The 18,007-nt window shown below is 43.5% G+C and overlaps 2 protein-coding genes across 4 annotated transcripts; one reads left to right on the forward strand and one right to left on the reverse strand.

The window, feature by feature from the left end:
• Positions 1 to 530: 530 nt before the first annotated feature.
• On the reverse strand, positions 531 to 8,236 carry LOC6551953 (synaptic functional regulator FMR1). 3 transcript variants are annotated; one of them, XM_001980671.3, is made up of 12 exons: positions 7,839 to 8,236; positions 6,999 to 7,092; positions 6,700 to 6,928; positions 5,437 to 5,486; positions 3,787 to 4,107; positions 3,558 to 3,723; positions 3,431 to 3,498; positions 3,027 to 3,327; positions 2,837 to 2,968; positions 2,294 to 2,762; positions 1,611 to 1,685; positions 531 to 1,556 (listed from the first exon to the last, which is right to left on the reverse strand). In XM_001980671.3, exons 3-12 carry the CDS (start codon positions 6,748 to 6,750, stop codon positions 1,156 to 1,158), a joined length of 2,034 nt encoding a protein of 677 aa, XP_001980707.1. In that variant the 5' UTR covers positions 6,751 to 6,928; positions 6,999 to 7,092; positions 7,839 to 8,236; the 3' UTR covers positions 531 to 1,155. The 3 variants fall into 3 exon arrangements, with proteins under 3 accessions (XP_001980707.1, XP_015009969.1, XP_015009968.1); XM_015154483.2 differs by having other exon boundaries at positions 3,018 to 3,327; XM_015154482.2 differs by lacking the exons at positions 531 to 1,556; positions 1,611 to 1,685 and adding an exon at positions 2,072 to 2,223 and having other exon boundaries at positions 3,018 to 3,327.
• A 2,055-nt stretch (positions 8,237 to 10,291) lies between these two features.
• Positions 10,292 to 17,319, forward strand: LOC6551952 (putative carbonic anhydrase 3). The gene is made up of 4 exons (XM_001980670.3): positions 10,292 to 10,942; positions 15,547 to 15,618; positions 16,177 to 16,335; positions 16,402 to 17,319. Exons 1-4 carry the CDS (start codon positions 10,915 to 10,917, stop codon positions 17,055 to 17,057), a joined length of 915 nt encoding a protein of 304 aa, XP_001980706.1. The 5' UTR covers positions 10,292 to 10,914; the 3' UTR covers positions 17,058 to 17,319.
• The last annotated feature ends 688 nt before the right edge of the window (positions 17,320 to 18,007 follow it).

The following is an 18,007-nucleotide window of genomic DNA, read 5'->3' on the forward strand; positions in this document are numbered from 1 at the left end:
GCGGATGAGTGTGGCGTGTGTGGTGTGGATGTGTTAATAATAGTAAATAAATACAACATTATACAAATAAGAGAGGATTTCCATGTTGTAACAAACAAAATAAACAATGAAACGCTGCAAAAGCTCACGACGAACACGTCCTTTGCAGACATTCACCTGCAATTTAAATGGTTCGCCGTGGCTTTTGGCTGGAGCCGCGTTCATTTACTTTGTTGAATTTTATAAGCAACTTCTAAATGCGCGTGGGCATTTACATTGGTAAACTAAAATATAATAATACAAAAATAATGGTAATATAGAAAAACCTGCTAGGCGATTAAGTTGTTGCATGCACGAATTATACACAAAAAACACAAGATAGACTCAATTAAAATTAATTTAACCAAAACAAAAATGCAATTATATTATTCTCGTTTTATTATAATATGCATATAACTAGAAACTTTTCAAGTTGACGCAAGGGGCACTTTAGAAGCGCCCATTTCGTCATGTTTTCTTTAGATTTTCTTTTCGAAAAACTACGCTAGTTGCCCGGATTAGAGTTAAAGTTTTAGTTTACATATTCAATGTTTCCCTTTCAATTCGTTCGTTTTGCTTGTTAATAATTGCCTTTGAGTTTCTTTTATACATAAATATAATTCATTTTGATTGTTATTGAAGCTTTTTTAGTTTCAATTCAAATTATAAGCCTAGGCATGAATTTTCTTTTTTTTCTTTCTCCTTTTGTGTATAATTCGAACTGTGTGTGGTTGTGTGTGTATGTGTGTGAGTGTATCCTTGTGTGTGTGTGTGGTTAGTGTATGCTTTTACATTTCTTACATATTTCATGTATTTAATTTTTCGTTTCCTTTCTTTTAGTTACTCATATAGGTTATCAAACAATTGGTTAGTGACTCTTGTTGTTGACTGATGTTGTTGTTCTAGTGTCTAATGTTGTTCGGATGTTTTGTTTGTTGTGTTGTTCTTGTGTTGTGGTTCTGTTTGTTGTTGTTTGTTGTGTTATGTGGCGGCTATATTCAAGGACATCAACATGAATATTAAACTGACCCCGCTGCGCATACACATTGTTACTCCGTTGAACGATGTGCAATTCGTGTTCATGTTGTTTTACCCATCTGTGAGCTGCTGCTCCTCCTACCGCTTTGGCCACTCGGCTTAGGACGTGCCATTGACCAGGCCCTCCTTTTTGACATTCTCCGTCAGCTGCGGCTGACCGGATGGCTGGTCGGTGTGGTTGTTGCTGCGATTCTTGTTGCGTCGCGGTTTCGGCTGCTGCTGCTGCTGCTGTGCCGCCTGCTGCTGCTGTTGCTGTTGTACCTGCGATGGCTGTTGCTGCTGTGTGCCCGCCTGCTGCTTATCGCCGTTGCGTGGGGCATCCTTCGGCTTGCTCGCACCGCCAGCGGCGTTCGCATTGCCGCTGTTCTGTTTGCTGGCATCTCCGGCATTTAGTGCCGCCTTGTTCACTGGCGCCGGCGGCTGCTGCTGCTGTTGCTGTTGCTGTTGTGGCTGCTGCGCCGACTGCGGTTTGTTGTTGTTGTTGGCAACCGCTCCGTTTGCTGCAGAAACAACAGGATGAGTTTACAGGTAAATTGGGGAGTAAGTTAACTCACTGTTACTGGGTCCATTGTTGTTCTTCTGCCTTCTGCGCCTCCGCGAGCTACCCTCGTACGATGAGTTACTGTCCGCTGCGGAGAAGAGGATAATGGTTAAGTTATCAGGCGTACACTAGCATACACGCTAAGATTACTGATGGCGATGGAAATGGAATTACTGTCGCAGCACCAACGATATTGAGCCAAAACACAATTAATCCGAAACAATAATTTAATTGTCTGTGAAAGTCTCTTCAAATTTGAATAAAATGAAAAAATGTATATTTTAGTATTCATTTTATTTTAAACAAAAGCGTAGACCTGTGTTTCTATTTACATATTATATCATTGGAAAATGAAAGCGAAAATAAGTTACGATTCAATTAAATAATAATAGAAGATGTGTGTAATATTTCACTTTTAAAAAGTTTATTATGGTATTTTACACAAAAAACTAAGTTGATTTCATTTGTTTTATTCAGAATCCTAAAAATATAGGAAAATTTTGACACAGTCCTTAATGTAATACTCTTTAATAGCTAATAAACTTGCTGTACAGATTCTCGTATTCTTGACCCCACATGATGTCCATTTGAGGGAGAGGGGATCGGATCGAGTATTCACATTGTATCTTGTGTGAGCGCGCGAAATAAATTGATTGAACTAATTGGTTAATTGGCATCATGAATCGCGTAACTCACCTCTCTCCACGCTGCTCATTTCACGGGTCTCCCGCACCTCTTCGGTGGTGTGGTTGTGGTGCTGATAGTCCCTGCCATTCTGCTGGTCGTTGCGTGGCGGCCGGCGGTTGACTCCGCCGCGCCTGTTGTTGCCGGGGCCACCACCGCCTCCGCGATAGCTGCCAGTGTTGTCGCCACTGCCGCGATCGTTGTAGCCACGCTGCTGGTCACGCTGATGATCGCCCCGCGAGTTGTAGTCATCCTCGTCGCGGCGGTTGATGCGGTACAAGCCACCACCACGTCCGCGTACACGACCGCGTTGGCCGCCACCACCGCCGCGAATGGAGCGCACCGACTCGATGTCGCTGCTGTAGCCGCGCTCAGAACGCCGCGTCACTGGGAAGCTCTGTGTGGAGCCCATGGAGGATTCCTGAATGGCGCGAAGCTGCTGATCAATCTCCATCTTCTCCTGGCGCAGCTGTTCCACTTCCTATTGCGGAGCAGGACACGAAACGGGCGGATTAGTTTAAACAGATTATCGCAAAAAGCTATGATTGAACTCACCTTCAGGTGCGACAGATGATACTCCAACAGCACTTTGGCATTCGCAATGCTCTCCACGGTGCCAATGAACACAAAGGGTACATGCGCCAGCTCACGTGGTATGTTCTGATCCTGTTCATCGTCGCCAGCGATCTGACCGATACAGATTAAAACTGGCCCTCGTTTGGCGCACAATACTCACAGCACTCACCTTGATTCGAAACACGCCACTCTTGTCCACAATCTCCTGGATGATGCGCCCATTCTTGCCGATCACCTTGCCCACCAGCTCCCTGGGCACCTGGAAGAACTCCTCGGCGTATTCGAGCATCGCGCGGGCACGCTGCACAGACTCCTCGGTCTCGCCGCTGATCTTGAATGTGCAGGACTTCTCCTCAAGCTCGATGTTGGTGACGCCGACCAGCGTGCGTGCCGCTTGAATATTCGAGCCATGCGAGCCGATGGCCAAGCCCATGAGATCGTCACGCACACGGAACTCCTCAACGTAGTTTCTGCAAAAGGGTAGTTACGGGAATTAACATTTGAAACGCTTTGTTGTTATATACTAACATAACATAATACTAACAAGGTATCCTATATCTATGTCGAACTTACCCACGGCTCATCAGTTTAGTCGTTTCGAGCTGACGGGCAGCTTCTTCAGTCCTTTTCAACAGCATAACCTTTAGGTAAGATTAGAGTTAAGACAAACGAAGCAGATGCCTTGCGTATGTGTACACACCTTCTGTGAGAGATTACGAAAATGCATATCCTTGAGCATGCTGGCACGCTTCTGAGTGTGCTCCCACTTGGAGATGACAATCAGGGCGTCCAGATCGCGACTGTAGTTGCAGATGCCGGCATCGATTGAGCGCTGAAACTCCTTGTGTATGCCATCCTTCTGGGCTCTATTATAAAGCAAAAACATGGTTTTACTATTGATTATGGAAAAGTATAGCAAATGCACTTACTCTTCGCGCAACTCCTCGGGCACGGGCAGCGTGAACTGGTAAAAGGACTTGGCTGTAATTGGCGGATTCGAGTTTTTGACGCGCAGACGGCCCAGTTCACAGATTTCGGTGTAGGGCGTCTCGAAACCGATGTACGCGACCGCACAGATGTCCGCTTTGAGCATTTTAATGACGGCCACCCACCAGCCGCAGGTTTCCCGCTCGTTCGTGCGCGTGAACACCTCCACCTCCGTGCCCTCCTCGAAGATCGGGGCCACCTTAACGGTTTCATCGGGCGGTAGACGAACGTTCACAAATGGATATTTCATCACCTCGGGCACACTGCAACAATGCGTGCGCGGATAAGGTATAATTAATAAATTATGGTGCACTTGTTATTCTTTGCATAAAGCTCTGCGGACAGGTGTTTGCATATTCTCTGGCGGCAGCTGCTCCGCTGGCAGAGGGCCAACTAGCAACAGCAACAACCAATTGTGGGGGTAGCCACAGTGGACCCACAACGTCCATCCCCACTCATATTGGCAAAACCCATTCCTAATCCCGCCCAGAAACACAGATCGGAAATGCCGCACAGTCGGACAGGATAGTGGCGCAACTAAATTTAGATCCAGCTGCTCAGCTCGAGTGGACCTCGGTGTGTCCAAAGAGATGGAAGACAACGAAATTAAATCAAAAAACAATAAAAAAAAGTTTTGTTCCAAAAACGTCACAAGAAATGCAGCAGGCACATAAAACAAAAACAGAAACACGGGCATTAAACGGCAGCAATTAAAAAACGCTTAACGACAGCGGTGTTCTCTTTTGATTTTACTATAATAACATATGGAAATATATAAATTAATTTTTATTTCAAACTACGGTGTTGCAGAGCATATCGGAGTACCTTTGGGCCGTTTAAAAATAGACAATAAGAACTATATTTAAACTCCAAGACGCCGAATTGATATGCTACGTGAATAAATCAAAGTTCTCATTTTATACGCGGTAAATTATGAAAATTTATGAAAATAGGGTGCATTTTAGTTACAAGACGTTCGGCAAGAGCTTCATAACCGAATTCAAAGTGAGTAATTATAAATGGTTTCTTTCCGCGGTTAAAAATAGTAGCGCCTTTGACGCTGTCCGCCGTTTCAGCGCCGCTGCTTAGTGGCATTTGTCGTTCGCACTTGACAGCTTTGGCAGAGATGGAAGCCATCCCCTGCTCCCTCTGCTCGGGAGGATTGCCTCTGGGAATCGGGAGCTTCCCAAGTCAGTGGGGCGGACAGTTGGGTATGGCGTTGGTCAGTCTGTCAGTCAGCAGTTTTATTTGATTTTGCTCATTTTTTCTTCTTTAAGAAACTAATAGCAACAGAAACTGCTGCAGCGGCACTGGCGTTTAACAAATTGCGCCAAATTAGTGTGTCCGCAGTAGGGGATTTCGGCGGGAAGTAGTTTGCCGGATGGCGGATGGCGGACGACACAAATGATGCGTGCCCAGAATCTCTAATTTCTAATTCGGATGCCAAGAAGTCGCGTCGGTGGTTGTTGCTGCTGCTGCTGCTGCTGCTGCTGCTCTGATTGTATTAATCGTTGCAAATTAGTTAGAAAATTCGCTGCTCTAGAAGTTGTTGTTTGCCCTGTTCGCAGATTTGTTTGTTTGCACAAACTTACCCGTCCACATCCACAAAGATGCCATCATCGCCGACAGCTGTCACCTGGCCCTGTGGTTGTTGTCGTCGCAGTTTTCAGTTTGCAGTTGTAGTTTTTTGTTGGCGGCAGGCAGCAAACGGATGAAATACAAGAGCATTGACAGGGCCAGCATCGGAAGGCACAGAAGTAGAGAGAGAAAAATGTGTGTCATTAACGTGGTCATTGCCTATGATATACCTCATCCGGAAGGGCTGCAAACTAATGTATATGAAATATATTTTTATAATAGTCGCCCCACACCCACCAGTAAAGCCTGACAAACAATGTGAAATCGAGAAGTGCAAAGGCATCAGCGAGGGAAACCGTATATCTCCGATAAGCGAGTAGTCGTAGAACCTTATCCCAAATGCAAACAGCCGAGTGCTGAATCATCAACAGGGAAGTCGCTCTATCGAGTGGGTTTATGTGCAGTGCACTTGTTTTGATTACGAGCACTGAAATAAAACGCAACGCTATGCAAAGTATTCATAAATCGAAAAGGTTCCCAGAATCTAATGCGTAATGATAGGATAAGTACTAGGAACTCTTGCACACAAGACAATGTTATCTGGTTTTGCGATATGACGCTATTAAAAAAAATGTTTGGTCGTAAAGATCCATATTTGATCTCGCTATAATCTATTAAAAAACAGATAGGACTCCGGTATCATTGGGTATATAAATATGAATATATACGCATATAAGCATATAATATATAAAGCACATCAAATCCTAGTATTAAGGAATCCTAAAACCTCGAGTACCTGTATTCAAACCAGGCAAATCACTTAACCGCGAAATAAGATGGTTGATTCGAATCTTAAGTTTATAAATTGCAACGATAGGTAAGGAAATCACCAAAATAACAAAACCCAATGCCCGACGACGTCAGTGGGCAGCGCAGTGAGCAGCGCAGTGGGCGGCGCAGTCCGCGTCGACATCGACGTCGGCACCCCCACAACGCAGTGTGCGTGAGTGCGTTGGTGTATGCAGATTGGCTTTGGCGCTGGTATTAGTGTAGTAGTGGTAGTGTTGGTGGTGGTGGTGGTGGTGGTGGTACGATGATGTCGAGACTCCACCTCCACTCAAAATGTTGCTGCTTATTTATAGAAATAAAGCTAAAATCCACGAAATTAGAAACTGAGGCAGCTGCTGCCACAACTCCTTGCCTAAGTTTTTCCTTTTCCTTTTTTATGTCACCCCCTCTCGCGAAAAGACGCCTCTCCTCCAATTGAATCAACTCACCTTGTAGTAGGCGCCATTGTCGAGCCGAACTTCCACGAGGAGAACTTCCATGTTGCCGGACGCAGTGCCTCCTGGTTTATCCGCTTTGTTTTGGTTCTGGTTCTGGTGGTTCTTCGTCGTCCGTCCCTGTCCCTCCTGCTGCTGCTGCTGCTGATGCTGCTGCTGCTGCCCAGCCTTCAACTCCCGACTTTTCCCCGTCGACTGCAGTTTGCCGCGTTATCTGGGGCTCCTGAGGGGGAAACGTGGAGGTATTAGGGCTATAGATATTGGAAGTTATGGCTGGGGCTGGGTATGCTCACAATTCAGTGTGCAGTGGCGGAATCCTCGCGTTCCTGCTCCTAATTACTTGTAATCAAATCAGTCTTTTTGCTTGGCGGCTGCTTCAAATGTTGCCTGCAAGCAATAAAAATATGGAATGGTTGTGTTTTTTGAATTTTAAAATATTTTTTTTTCGGAAGCGGGAGACTCAGTTTTGACGCACTATCAAAAAATAGTAGAGGAAAATTTTGAAGTTATTTTGGGGGCCAGAAAATTCCTGGCTAAACACAAAATGCAGCTGGCAGCGAAGCCGGCAGAGACGTCGACTGCGCCAGAGAGTTTGCCGGCAGCGCAGCAGCGTAGCGCTTCCTCTTCTTCTTTGTATCTCCCTTTGTGTATGTGAGTCCGCCGCCGCCACCGCACGCACACACACATGCACCACCAAGCGTGTGCGCTCTCGCTCTCTTTCTCTCTCTCTCGCCGCCGAAATGCTTCGTTCGTTCGTTCACACCGATGAACACGCTTTTCCAATAAGAATTTTACGCACACTACGAAACGGCACATGCCGAATTTACACATAATTTCCACACTTGCTTTCGTTTTTCGCTTTTCTCACAGAGAAAATACATCAGCGTTGCGTTGCCGCTTGCCGTTTTTTCTCGTTTCCTTCTTTTCCTTTTGTATTTTATCAGTTTTCCTCTTTCAGCTGCTCCCTTTTGCTGCTGCTGCCGGCAGAGAGGCGGCGCTGCTGCTGGCGTCGACGTCACAGCCGCCGCCGCCGATGTGCAAAATTTTTTCGTTTTTTTTCGGTTCTTGCAAAATTTTTTCAGCACTATTTGCGGCTGTAATACACAAGAGACTGCAAATTTTTGAAAACTTACGGCTGACCGGCACTTTTGCACTTCGTTTGCGCTCGGCGGATTCCTTTGAATGCGGCTTTAACCTTTGAAAATACAAAATATATCGCGTGCAGTGCTGCTTCAATTTTTTTTCGGCTGCGCTGCGTTCTCTTCGTTTTGCTTTTGCACACTTTCGCAGCTCGGCAACGTTCTACTGGAGTTGCCACCCGTAAGCAATCGGCGCGCGTTGCTGGCCACTTCTGAGGGCTTCGGCTGGGTTTTTGGACGTGCTGAGCCCAAGCAATGGATTTATAAAACTAAAAAACTTATTTTCCGATAAATGATTTGTGCTTGATAACACAGGGATTGCTTGAAAGCGAGTGACTTATGATCTGACAGGCAGTGAAGTGGCAAGGCTGCCAAGTGACAGCTAACAGGGCGTTGCCAGATCGGCTGTAAGTGGTTGGTTCACAATGAGCAGGGTTGTATTTTAAGCGCGCTGTGCGGTTACAATTTGAATTTCAAATGGCTGATAAGATCATGCAAATTTTAAATTAAGTTGAACTTTTATGACTGCCCCCGATTGACTGCTCACTTGGTTTGCTGTCTGCTAACAACCTAATTGAATTGCTCGCCCATCAGCAGATTGCGTCGCTCGTTTGGTGCTCTTCAATTGATTCGATTCGATTTTAATTTGCAGAATTACCAGCCACTACGCTTCTTAATGTAATTGTGTATGTAATTGCAACGACTGCTGAGGTCAACAGTGGGCGCAATTTGTCACATGCGGTGTTTTATTTGCCCCTTTGATTGCCCCCAAATCGCGTGACGTCGCTGGCGCTTTTGTCAACACGCTTGTTGAATTTACTTTCTCCTGTTTTTTTTTTTTCTATTTTGCCCTTCCATTCATGAATTGCATTTGATTATGAGTGGCCGATAAAGGTGCAGTGCAGTTTACTTATAATCTTATTTCCATCAATTTTCAGCGGATCGGACAGCGAAAATCTGGCAAAGTACTGAATTCAGGATGTAACCACATATTTGTTTTCTTTTTATGATTGTTATATGAAATATATTTGTGAACTTAAGTCTTAATTAATAAGCGGGCAAGTCGAGAAGCTCGACTGTATTTTAATCGCATGACATTTAGGCATTTGTGCGGTGAAAATGGGCCAACAGATTATAAAAATTCATGGCCAGTCAGTTAATGGGAACTATTAAATCCTTTATATGCCTGTAAATAGTTGAAAAATCATGTCTCTGTGCGAAGGCAACACCATGTACTCGTCCATTTCGCATTTTCCAGCCAATAAACGGCAGATACCGTTAAAATTTCGTAAACATTTTCGCTACAGGGTATCCAGATTCGCATTTCGATAGTCATAAATTACCGCTCGTGTTGACGGTAATTACTGTCAAGCGGCGATTTGTTGCGGAAATGCAGTTTCTGATTTGATTTCCCCGCTTTTTACCACCCCTATTGCGACCGATTTCCACTGCTGAGGAAAATGAGAGCAGCTGCTGTTTGACATTGACTTTTGTTCAGCCTTTTGGCACATTAACTGCACTTTAATGACGTCGACATGGCCAACAAAAGGGCGAAAAGATCAGCGACGACAGCCCCTTCCCCTACCCCTTCTCGCCATCTCGCTCGCACCCAGCAGTTGTCCCGCACAATTAGCATTTTGTTCGTTTCTCGATCGGATTTGAATAGATCCGAGCATTTCACGGGTTCGGGTGCAGTGGCAATTGCAGTGCAGCAATTGGTCACTTCGGGCACTAAATTAATTTAAATTCTAATTTTAACCGTGTGGCGGGATCAACTGAAATTTATTTGCCAAAATGTGACAATCTCGATCGCGACAGGTACGCCACTTCCTCTCGCCGTGAAATACACTGCGAAGAATATTCGGTCAATCAAGTATTTAGGTAAAAGGCGTAGTAACATGAATCAGAAAAGTAGGTTTTTGTGTTTTATCACAAAGAATTAAAATCCCTTATAAATAGTGTTCACTGCACTTGTTTTTGGGTAATTATAATAACCTTTTGCGTATTATTAAGAATTTGCGTATGCATGCTAATCGTCATAGAAATGGGATTTTAAATTACTCGAGCAAATTTTGACAATAATATTAATAAGACAGTTATATTTATTTTCTCTTTTGTTTTAATGGATACAAAATATTGGAAATGATGTCAACTGCTGTTAAAACCAGGTAGTAAAATTAGGTAGAAAATTCCCTTGCTAATTATTTTGTAATCCAACTACCTGCAAGAGGTAAACACATACGTATATATTTTTATGTATTTGAATCATTATTAATAACTCACTCTTGTTAAAAATGAGGAAATAACATTTAAGTAATAAATAATTATATATTTTCCATAGAACAGACTTTTTTTTTAGCTCAGTGTACATTTTCGCGAGTGTGGGAGAGAGAGAGCGGCGCGCTCCCGCGCTCCCGCGCTCTCACTCAGCTGCTAATTACCGTTCGTTTAGCATTTCTCTGCCCGCTTATCAATTAATCAGCTTCTAAGCCGCGACGTCGACTGCGCAGCTCGGCAACTGCAATTTTCACCTTCGCCTCGTTTGCCGGCTTTATTGCTTAATCCGCCCATCAGTCGGTTGATAATTTTCCCTTTTGCGGGGCGGGAAAACTGAAAACCCACGAAAATAAGAAAAAAAAGTGTAGAAGAGCACATAAAACCTCTGTACAACGTTGATATAATTCAGTGTACAATTGTGTGAGTGCAGTGCTGCTTGTGTCCGTGTCTCCGTGCGTGTGAGTGTGTGTGTGTGTGGGTGTGTGCTTTGCGGGTGTGTGCGTGTGCACATTGCCGATGCTCGCACCGCTTTTCATTCTGTGCCTGACCGCCGCCGCTGCCGATGGGTTCCGTTCTAGAGGTTCCGTTATAAAAGACGCGTGCCGCTCCAAAACCGATGGAGTTCGATTCGAGACCGCAAAGGTTCTGTGTCCTGCCTGGCAGCCTCTAAAAAAAATACATACATATATGCAAAATACTTGCCGAGCAAAAGCAGCTGAAAGTGATACGCATACAAGCAAGTGATATAATAGTGATTTTAGAAGGCAATTTTGACGAAAGTAAACCGTACAAGATGCATTTCATCGCCCTCTCCCTACTAGGTAATATGTCAATAATTATCAATTTTTATGTGACTCACTGAAAGCCTATCGAAGTGATTTAACTACTCTAACCAGTGAATCACCTGCCCCAAAAAAACTGACAATTAATTGGATTCTTGTACTTATCGCCATATATGTAGTACTTATCCGCATATCCGTATGACGAAAAGGCACGTCGCGATTGCTGATCCCACATTTATCCGCATTCTATTTGCCATTTGCTGTTTTCTGTTTACTATTTACTGCTTACAATTTGCAATTATTCGGATCGTTTTGGTGGATAAGATGATATAGACAATGTCGTAGTGATAATACGCTGGGATCGCGAATTACAAGGCGGCCGTGCGCTTATGATTTACAATGGATAGGTCGGAATGGCTGGTTCCCAGGGGAAGTGGTGATTGCCATCGGAAGTGCACTTGACTTTGCTTCCAGATAAATGTAGATCGGGGCTGAAATTTGAATGCGAGGCACGAGCGGTCAAACTCGTCAATTGGCTCCATCCTGTCGAAGATTCCCTCTCAGAGATAATCATAAAAAATCAGTGAAGTGTTCTTTACTATGATTCACCCAGACGAAGAATCCATAAAACTGGAGTTACCTTCTCCATGTAACACCATCCAGTTGGGGGATTTTCGCGATATCTAATTAAGAAACCCCAACACACATTTTGGGGCCCTATCTGAAATCTGAGCGACGCCTTCACATCAGCACTTCAAAAGCACTTTATAGAAAAAAAAACACTGAGCATACGTAGATCACGCGCCCAAACTGATGTATCTGAACAAAAGACAACTTACAGCTACATATTGCCCTCTTCTTTGACTTTGTGCGGGCATTTGGAAAATTCCCACTTAATTCCTAATGCCGATACAGATACAGATACAGATACAGATCCAGACGACTCATCGTTGCGGGCAGACAGTAATGAATGTGATAAGGTCAGCAGAAGCCAAATAGCTGGTCACGGTGGGCAGTGGACTTGTAGGATCGGAAACCAAAACTGCCGATGGAGATAATCATACGTAATTCTCATGGGGGCAAGATGGTACTTGAGAGATCTCCGATAACCGATAAGATGCCATTTGATAAGGCGAATTTTAGGTAGCCAATGAAGCGAAAATGCATTTTAAACGATTAATTGGCCATTAACTTGACTGGGTTAATTCTTCGAGATTCGATTAAGCTTTATCGCTCCCATTAACGTTTTAGTATAAGGCGCCAATTCTTATCGACGTGCTGACGCTGACTTGTCAGGTAGCTAAAACCCGATTAGCTGCGATTTTTGATGGAAATGTGTTTATGAAGACAGGTGATTAAAACTGTACTCCTTGTGTAGGAATCCCATTAAACTCACGTTATTTACCAACGTTTCTGTTTGTTAAGGGGCTGCATTGAACACAATCAGTAGAGTGATACACCTATTTTTGTTCAAGATAATACAAGTGTCAATATAGAGACGTTTGGTGTGTATTTTTGTACTGCTAGAAATCAGCTATCAAGATCAGATTATTCTGTCGTTAATAAACCATTTGAGATTAGTTTTAATATATATTACTTGATTAACACTACTCATTGGAATAAAAGTGCTTTCATTGGCCTAATGACACATCATCGTACCACTCAAAATAAAGCAAATTTTTATTGTGAGTCGATTTTGGGTATTTACTCGAAACTTCCAGCCTTTGATCATTCATCCATTTTTTTTTGTGAGCTCTCTTTTTATTCATAAAATTGCTAGAGTTTCCTATGACGTTTTTCATATTTAAATGTCAACACTTTAAATGATGAATACACATGTAGACAATGTGTACACTGTAGTACCTTACAACAGATTTTCAGCTTGGTCTACAAATATTTAACAATTGATCGGTCATTGTCATATAGCCATAGAACAAGCAACTGCTGGATAGTACACACCCTCCTTATAGAGCATCCATTCACATCCATCGCCAAACCTTTAAATGCACTAGAGCGTTGCTGCTGCTGCTGCATTTATTTGTATTTGTTTTTGAACGAGTATCTGTACTTGTATTTGCTGTGGAATCCCTTTGTTGTCGAGCGAAAGTGAATTTGCACTACGCAGCTCACTTTCCTGATAGCCAATACTTCCTATTTATATACGAAGTCATCCGCCGCGGGTTGACTTCTGTTTACAGAAAGACCTTTCCTATCTGCACTCCATGCACTCCACTATCTCATCCACTTGCTTTCCACCAGTTTATCGAGTTCATGCCGCGGTCTTCCGCTGGCTTGCGAACCCAAAGTCCATTAGGTCGGTTGGCTTATGATGGAAAGTTTTAAGAAGCCTGCCATCCCACATCGATTAGCAATTGCAGCCACGCATACCCTAAAGTAATCCCAATTTTTATGGCAGCCACGCCAGACAAACGTCACAATGTCAAGGGCATTCAGAAAAACCAAAGTCTAGATTATTGTCTGATTGTGGCAGCTGAGAAAATTATGTTCCTATGCCGCAGATTAGATTAATTCTGGGGGTGGTGTTCCAAGTAGACACGCTTTTCGCATGTATAAATCAAATTTACGACAGTTGTTTCAAATTTTAATGTAATCCTTAATTTTGAAGTAATTAGGAAGTTGCATGCCAATTTTCAATACAAACTTCGTAATCACAAAATAATTAATTACATTCTTGTATTTTATTGCTCTTTCACCCACTGGAGCTCGCCTTTATCGCGCCATTTGATTTATTGCACATTTATTTAGACAAATGATAACGTCAATCAATTTAATGGTTGCATTCACATGACCAGCGGTGTATTTATTGGACATCATCTAGCTTATCACAATCTTAAGACAAAACGAGGTATTAATTGGCGTGCACTCCCGAAATCGTTTATCGGTGGGAGATATCTCATTTTATATGGCCCCCAGTAAAATCTAATTACAATTTGTGCTGGAAAATCACTGAGTGCTCTAGTTATGCGGTGGGAATCTCGATACCGCAGTGATTTTGCAAAACCTAAGAATGAAGAACGATATACGAGCATTACTTATCGCTGCTGCTGAGCCAGCAAAATGATTTCAATTCTTTTTCTGTTGACAAGGCTAGAAATGATTTAATAAACAGCAGTTGCGACAAGCATATTCAATGCCACAGAATTTCCATTACAACTCTCAAGAGCGCAAAGAGCATATGAAAATATTTTCATTTGTCGAATTCGCGCGTTGAGTGCATTTTCAAATTGCACTTTCAAATTGCAGCTGTTTATTTTGCGCGATTTTTCACATGATTATCCATCCACCCGTTTCCCCCTGTTTTCCCCCTTTTCCCGCTTACAATTACAGTTTTGTTAACTTTTACACCCCGGGGCTCAAATTAGAGAACATTTCCCATTATCAGCTATCAAAGCATTAGACACTCAAATTTAATTGTCTGTGCTTTGCATGTGCAAATCTAATTGCACTTTAAATGGCTGCTCGACATTTGTGGCATGTGCGCTGAAAAACGCCTTTAGTTAGTTGCAAGGGATCGAGATCCAATAGTTCCTTCAGCTTTGGCATCTGACGGAAATTGCAATAACCCAATCAGTCTTGTGATCGTTTCTAAATTAAAGTAAATATCTCATGACTTTCGATACGCCGCCAATTCATTTGAAATCCAAATGGGATACCCTGCTTGCTCGGAGCGTTGTTTAAAAATCATTAAAGAATGGAATATTATTTTTAATCAAGAGAGCCCATAAATCAGCGATCTTTCCATCCAAACGATTGCGTCACAGGGCGACCGAGGATTATGCCAGAGAAACATCAGCTGATCAGCACGTTGCCCCGACAAAAAGTATATTAACACGATTATATAGTAGAATACAGTATTCGTACTCGGTGTACCTATATTTAGTACTCTACTTTCGCAGCTGTCTTTTTGCACGCCGACTTTGCGAAAATGCCAGGAAACAAGCATAAATACGCGAAAGATTAAAGACGAAGCATAAATCAACACACTTTTTGCGGACATTTTATTAACCCATTAATGTGCATATGGCTTAATAAACACGCTATTTTGATCACAGATCACCACAGTGGCGAGTTATGCTGATGGATCAGTGGTTTTAAGAGCCGAAATGGATCGTAAAAGATTAAGCAAAAAAGAGCCGCACGCACTCAATTTAGTCGATATTTTGAGGTGCAGATGTCAAAAGCTTTCAGGAGGAGAAAGCGCCAATATTTGACCATTTGCTGGCGGGTTAATGAAACATTTATGTGCGCCTGCAGAAGCGCTGAGTATCTTATACGTTTATATGCATGTAGTTGAAATCATAAATATCAGTGCTATTTTAAGCCCAGTCAAGTGCAAGGTGCCGTGTTCCCAGTTGAGGCAGTTGAGGCTGCTGCCAAACATGTGTAGATTGACCCTCTGTCAGGCCAGCACATCATGTCTTTTATGGCCCATCAGTGCAGTCTTTAATGTGCTTGTTTTCTTTTTGCTCTTTTAAATGCCCCTGAGGCATTCTGTGGCCATTCAAGTTGGTGGGTTGGTCAAGTTGAAGTTCATTTAAATTGCGCTCATTTGGCGGCAGCACACGGCGTATACTTGATGCTTAATACTTATCTATGTCACCCGTTCTTTCGCACTTTTCCAGTCTGCTGCTCTGTGTCGTTTAGCTGGGCCAACGAATGGGGCTATCCGGACTTGGACAATAATCAGGATGAGCGTAAGTAAAGGCAATCGAGTTTATTTGCTAAAATTAGTTAATCAACGCCACGGCGAATGGGTCACTCATTGTCAAGTGTTTCGCATACCAGAGCGATCCAAATCTGCTACGACTATATCCATGTCCATGTCCATGTACATCTGTGTGCACGCTTTCGGCTCGAGCTAGCCTAAATTGTGCCAAATTGTTGTGTATGCAAATTGAACATGAATAATGATAAATTCCGCCAGCTACTTGGCTGTTTCTGCGAATGCCTCAATGCTGCCTGTAGATTTTAATTGACAAAAAAGCATTCAATTGCGGAAATTTTGATTTATGAAAGTTTTGCTTGCGCTGAAACTGCAAGAATGGAAATCAATATGTGGAAGAAGTTAATATTAGAGTGTCAATTGGCAAACCAGCGACCGATTGCATAAACTTTGATTGATGGGCATTAGATTGCAGATATATATTTGGAGTGTGCGACATTTTCAATAATGAACATCGATTTACCCTTTTCCCGGAATATTGCAAATAAAGTTGGGCGAAATAATTGATGGATGTTTCTATATACCACAGCCTTTCCGAAATGGGGCGGTCTTTGCGACAGTGGAAAGAAGCAAAGCCCCATAAACTTGCACGTGAAAGGGGCATTGAAGGGAGAGTTCGATGCCCTGAAGTTCGAGAACTACGACGAGCATCAGAAGAATCTGCGAATGGTCAACAATGGACACTCAAGTGAGTTGTAAATGGTACAGACATCACAAAGTTTCCCCTTCAATCGAAACTTCTTTGCAATTACAGTTCAACTATCTGGCTTTGATCACGAACTGACCCTGAGTGGTGGCGCCCTGCTGCAAGACTTCGTGGTGGAGCAGATCCACATGCACTGGTGGTCGGAGCACACCATCAACGACATCCGGTATCCGCTGGAAGTGCACATCGTGCACCGGAATACCATTTACCCGAATATGACAATGGCGGCCAACTTTAAAGATGGCATTGTGGTCATGGGCGTGCTGTACCATGTGTCCAACACGGCCAACGAGGCCATCGGCAGCATCATCAAGAGTTTGGGAGCCGTGAAGAGCTACGATAGCATGAACAAGCCCGTCAAGGTGGCGGATTCCCTGGCAGTGGATGACCTGGTGCCCAGTGTGGAGAGCTACTTCACCTACGCCGGCTCCCTGACCACGCCCACCTGCGCCGAGGCCGTCACATGGATCGTGCTGACCGAAACCTTCCCCGTGACCCTGGACCAGGTCAATGAGTTCAAGGAGATCGAGTACGATCAGGGCAAGCAGCTGCACAACAACTACAGGGAGCTGCAGAGCGAAAACAACCGAGCTGTGGTCCTCGTCGAGCAGCCTGAGCACAGATCGGGGGCAGCAGGACTCACTGCATCCGTGTCCCTGGGCCTGGTGACCCTCATCCTGGCGGGCCAGAAGCTACTGCTGTAGACATGAGATGGACAACTCGAAGGGAGCAGCCAATGACATACTCGTACCAAAGAATCAGAATCGTTTAATGCAACGAATTTGTTTACCAACTATTTTAACAATCTAACAAAAACGAACCGGAGACACAGGAGAGCAACGTCAGACCAGACAATTTATACTCATTAATTGTAATGCAGAACAGAACAAGAATTCAGCTAGTCAGTTTGTGTAAAGTTCATTAAGTGCAAAGTACGCAGATAATAAATGAAACATTTTACAAGCATTCGTCTCCTGCTGATTTATGGTTAAACGGGGCGTATGCGCAACCTGAAAGTGGCCGCCTATTTCCGCTTAAAGTTCGCACTAACCACTGGCCAACTTAGTTTTGTGGCCGAGTGCCAAAAATAGACGATGAACCATTCTCTGCATATTTTGCCACAAGACCGCCGGTTGGAATGGGCACTTTTATGGCTCGTGGTCAGTGTGATTCCTTTAAGGGGACTCATGACCCTCATAAACGGGAATAGAGCGTTTATCACCGCATTGTATTCAGAAATCACTGATAACTGCAAAGCGCTGACTGACCAATTGCGCTGCCTGATAACGCTAATTGATATTGGATGGACTCTAAATAAATCAACTACACTAACAGCGGGCCATGCAATTTGATTTCGCTTATTGCCGGCCACACTTCATCATGATTGTTCGTTGCGAAATGACACTGCGATTGGAGCGAGTGTCCAGTGAATAGGTTTATTGATGGGACGGCTAATTTTACACATAACTGTATCTTATCTGCTGCAGATACAACCGCTGCGGAGAGTTCTAAGCAATCTAAAGTCCAATAAGCCGATTGATAACTTAAAATACAATTAGGGCTTACTGTTAAGCTGGGTTGCCTATTCAGTTAGTAACAAATCAAAGCTCAAGTTCCTTGAGTAAACATTAAAACACGTGCTTTAAAGGTTTTT

The sequence above is a fragment of the Drosophila erecta genome, unplaced genomic scaffold (assembly GCF_003286155.1).
Source record: "Drosophila erecta strain 14021-0224.00,06,07 unplaced genomic scaffold, DereRS2 tig00000000-arrow-pilon, whole genome shotgun sequence".
NCBI lineage: Eukaryota > Metazoa > Arthropoda > Insecta > Diptera > Drosophilidae > Drosophila > Drosophila erecta.

What these genes read in the sequence shown, in the direction of transcription:
- LOC6551952 (XM_001980670.3), top strand. Translation starts at nt 10,915, where the DNA reads ATGCATTTCATCGCCCTCTCCCTACTAG. An exon ending in CATCGCCCTCTCCCTACTAG is followed by an intron (nt 10,943 to 15,546) that starts GTAATATGTCAA and finishes GCACTTTTCCAG; the next exon opens with TCTGCTGCTCTGTGTCGTTT. An exon ending in GGACAATAATCAGGATGAGC is followed by an intron (nt 15,619 to 16,176) that starts GTAAGTAAAGGC and finishes TATATACCACAG; the next exon opens with CCTTTCCGAAATGGGGCGGT.
- LOC6551953 (XM_015154483.2), bottom strand. Translation starts at nt 6,750, where the DNA reads ATGGAAGTTCTCCTCGTGGAAGTTCGGCTCGACAATGGCGCCTACTAC. An exon ending in ATCTTTGTGGATGTGGACGG is followed by an intron (nt 4,108 to 5,436) that starts GTAAGTTTGTGC and finishes GCATTGTTGCAG; the next exon opens with TGTGCCCGAGGTGATGAAAT. An exon ending in ACTAAACTGATGAGCCGTGG is followed by an intron (nt 3,328 to 3,430) that starts GTAAGTTCGACA and finishes ACCCTTTTGCAG; the next exon opens with AAACTACGTTGAGGAGTTCC.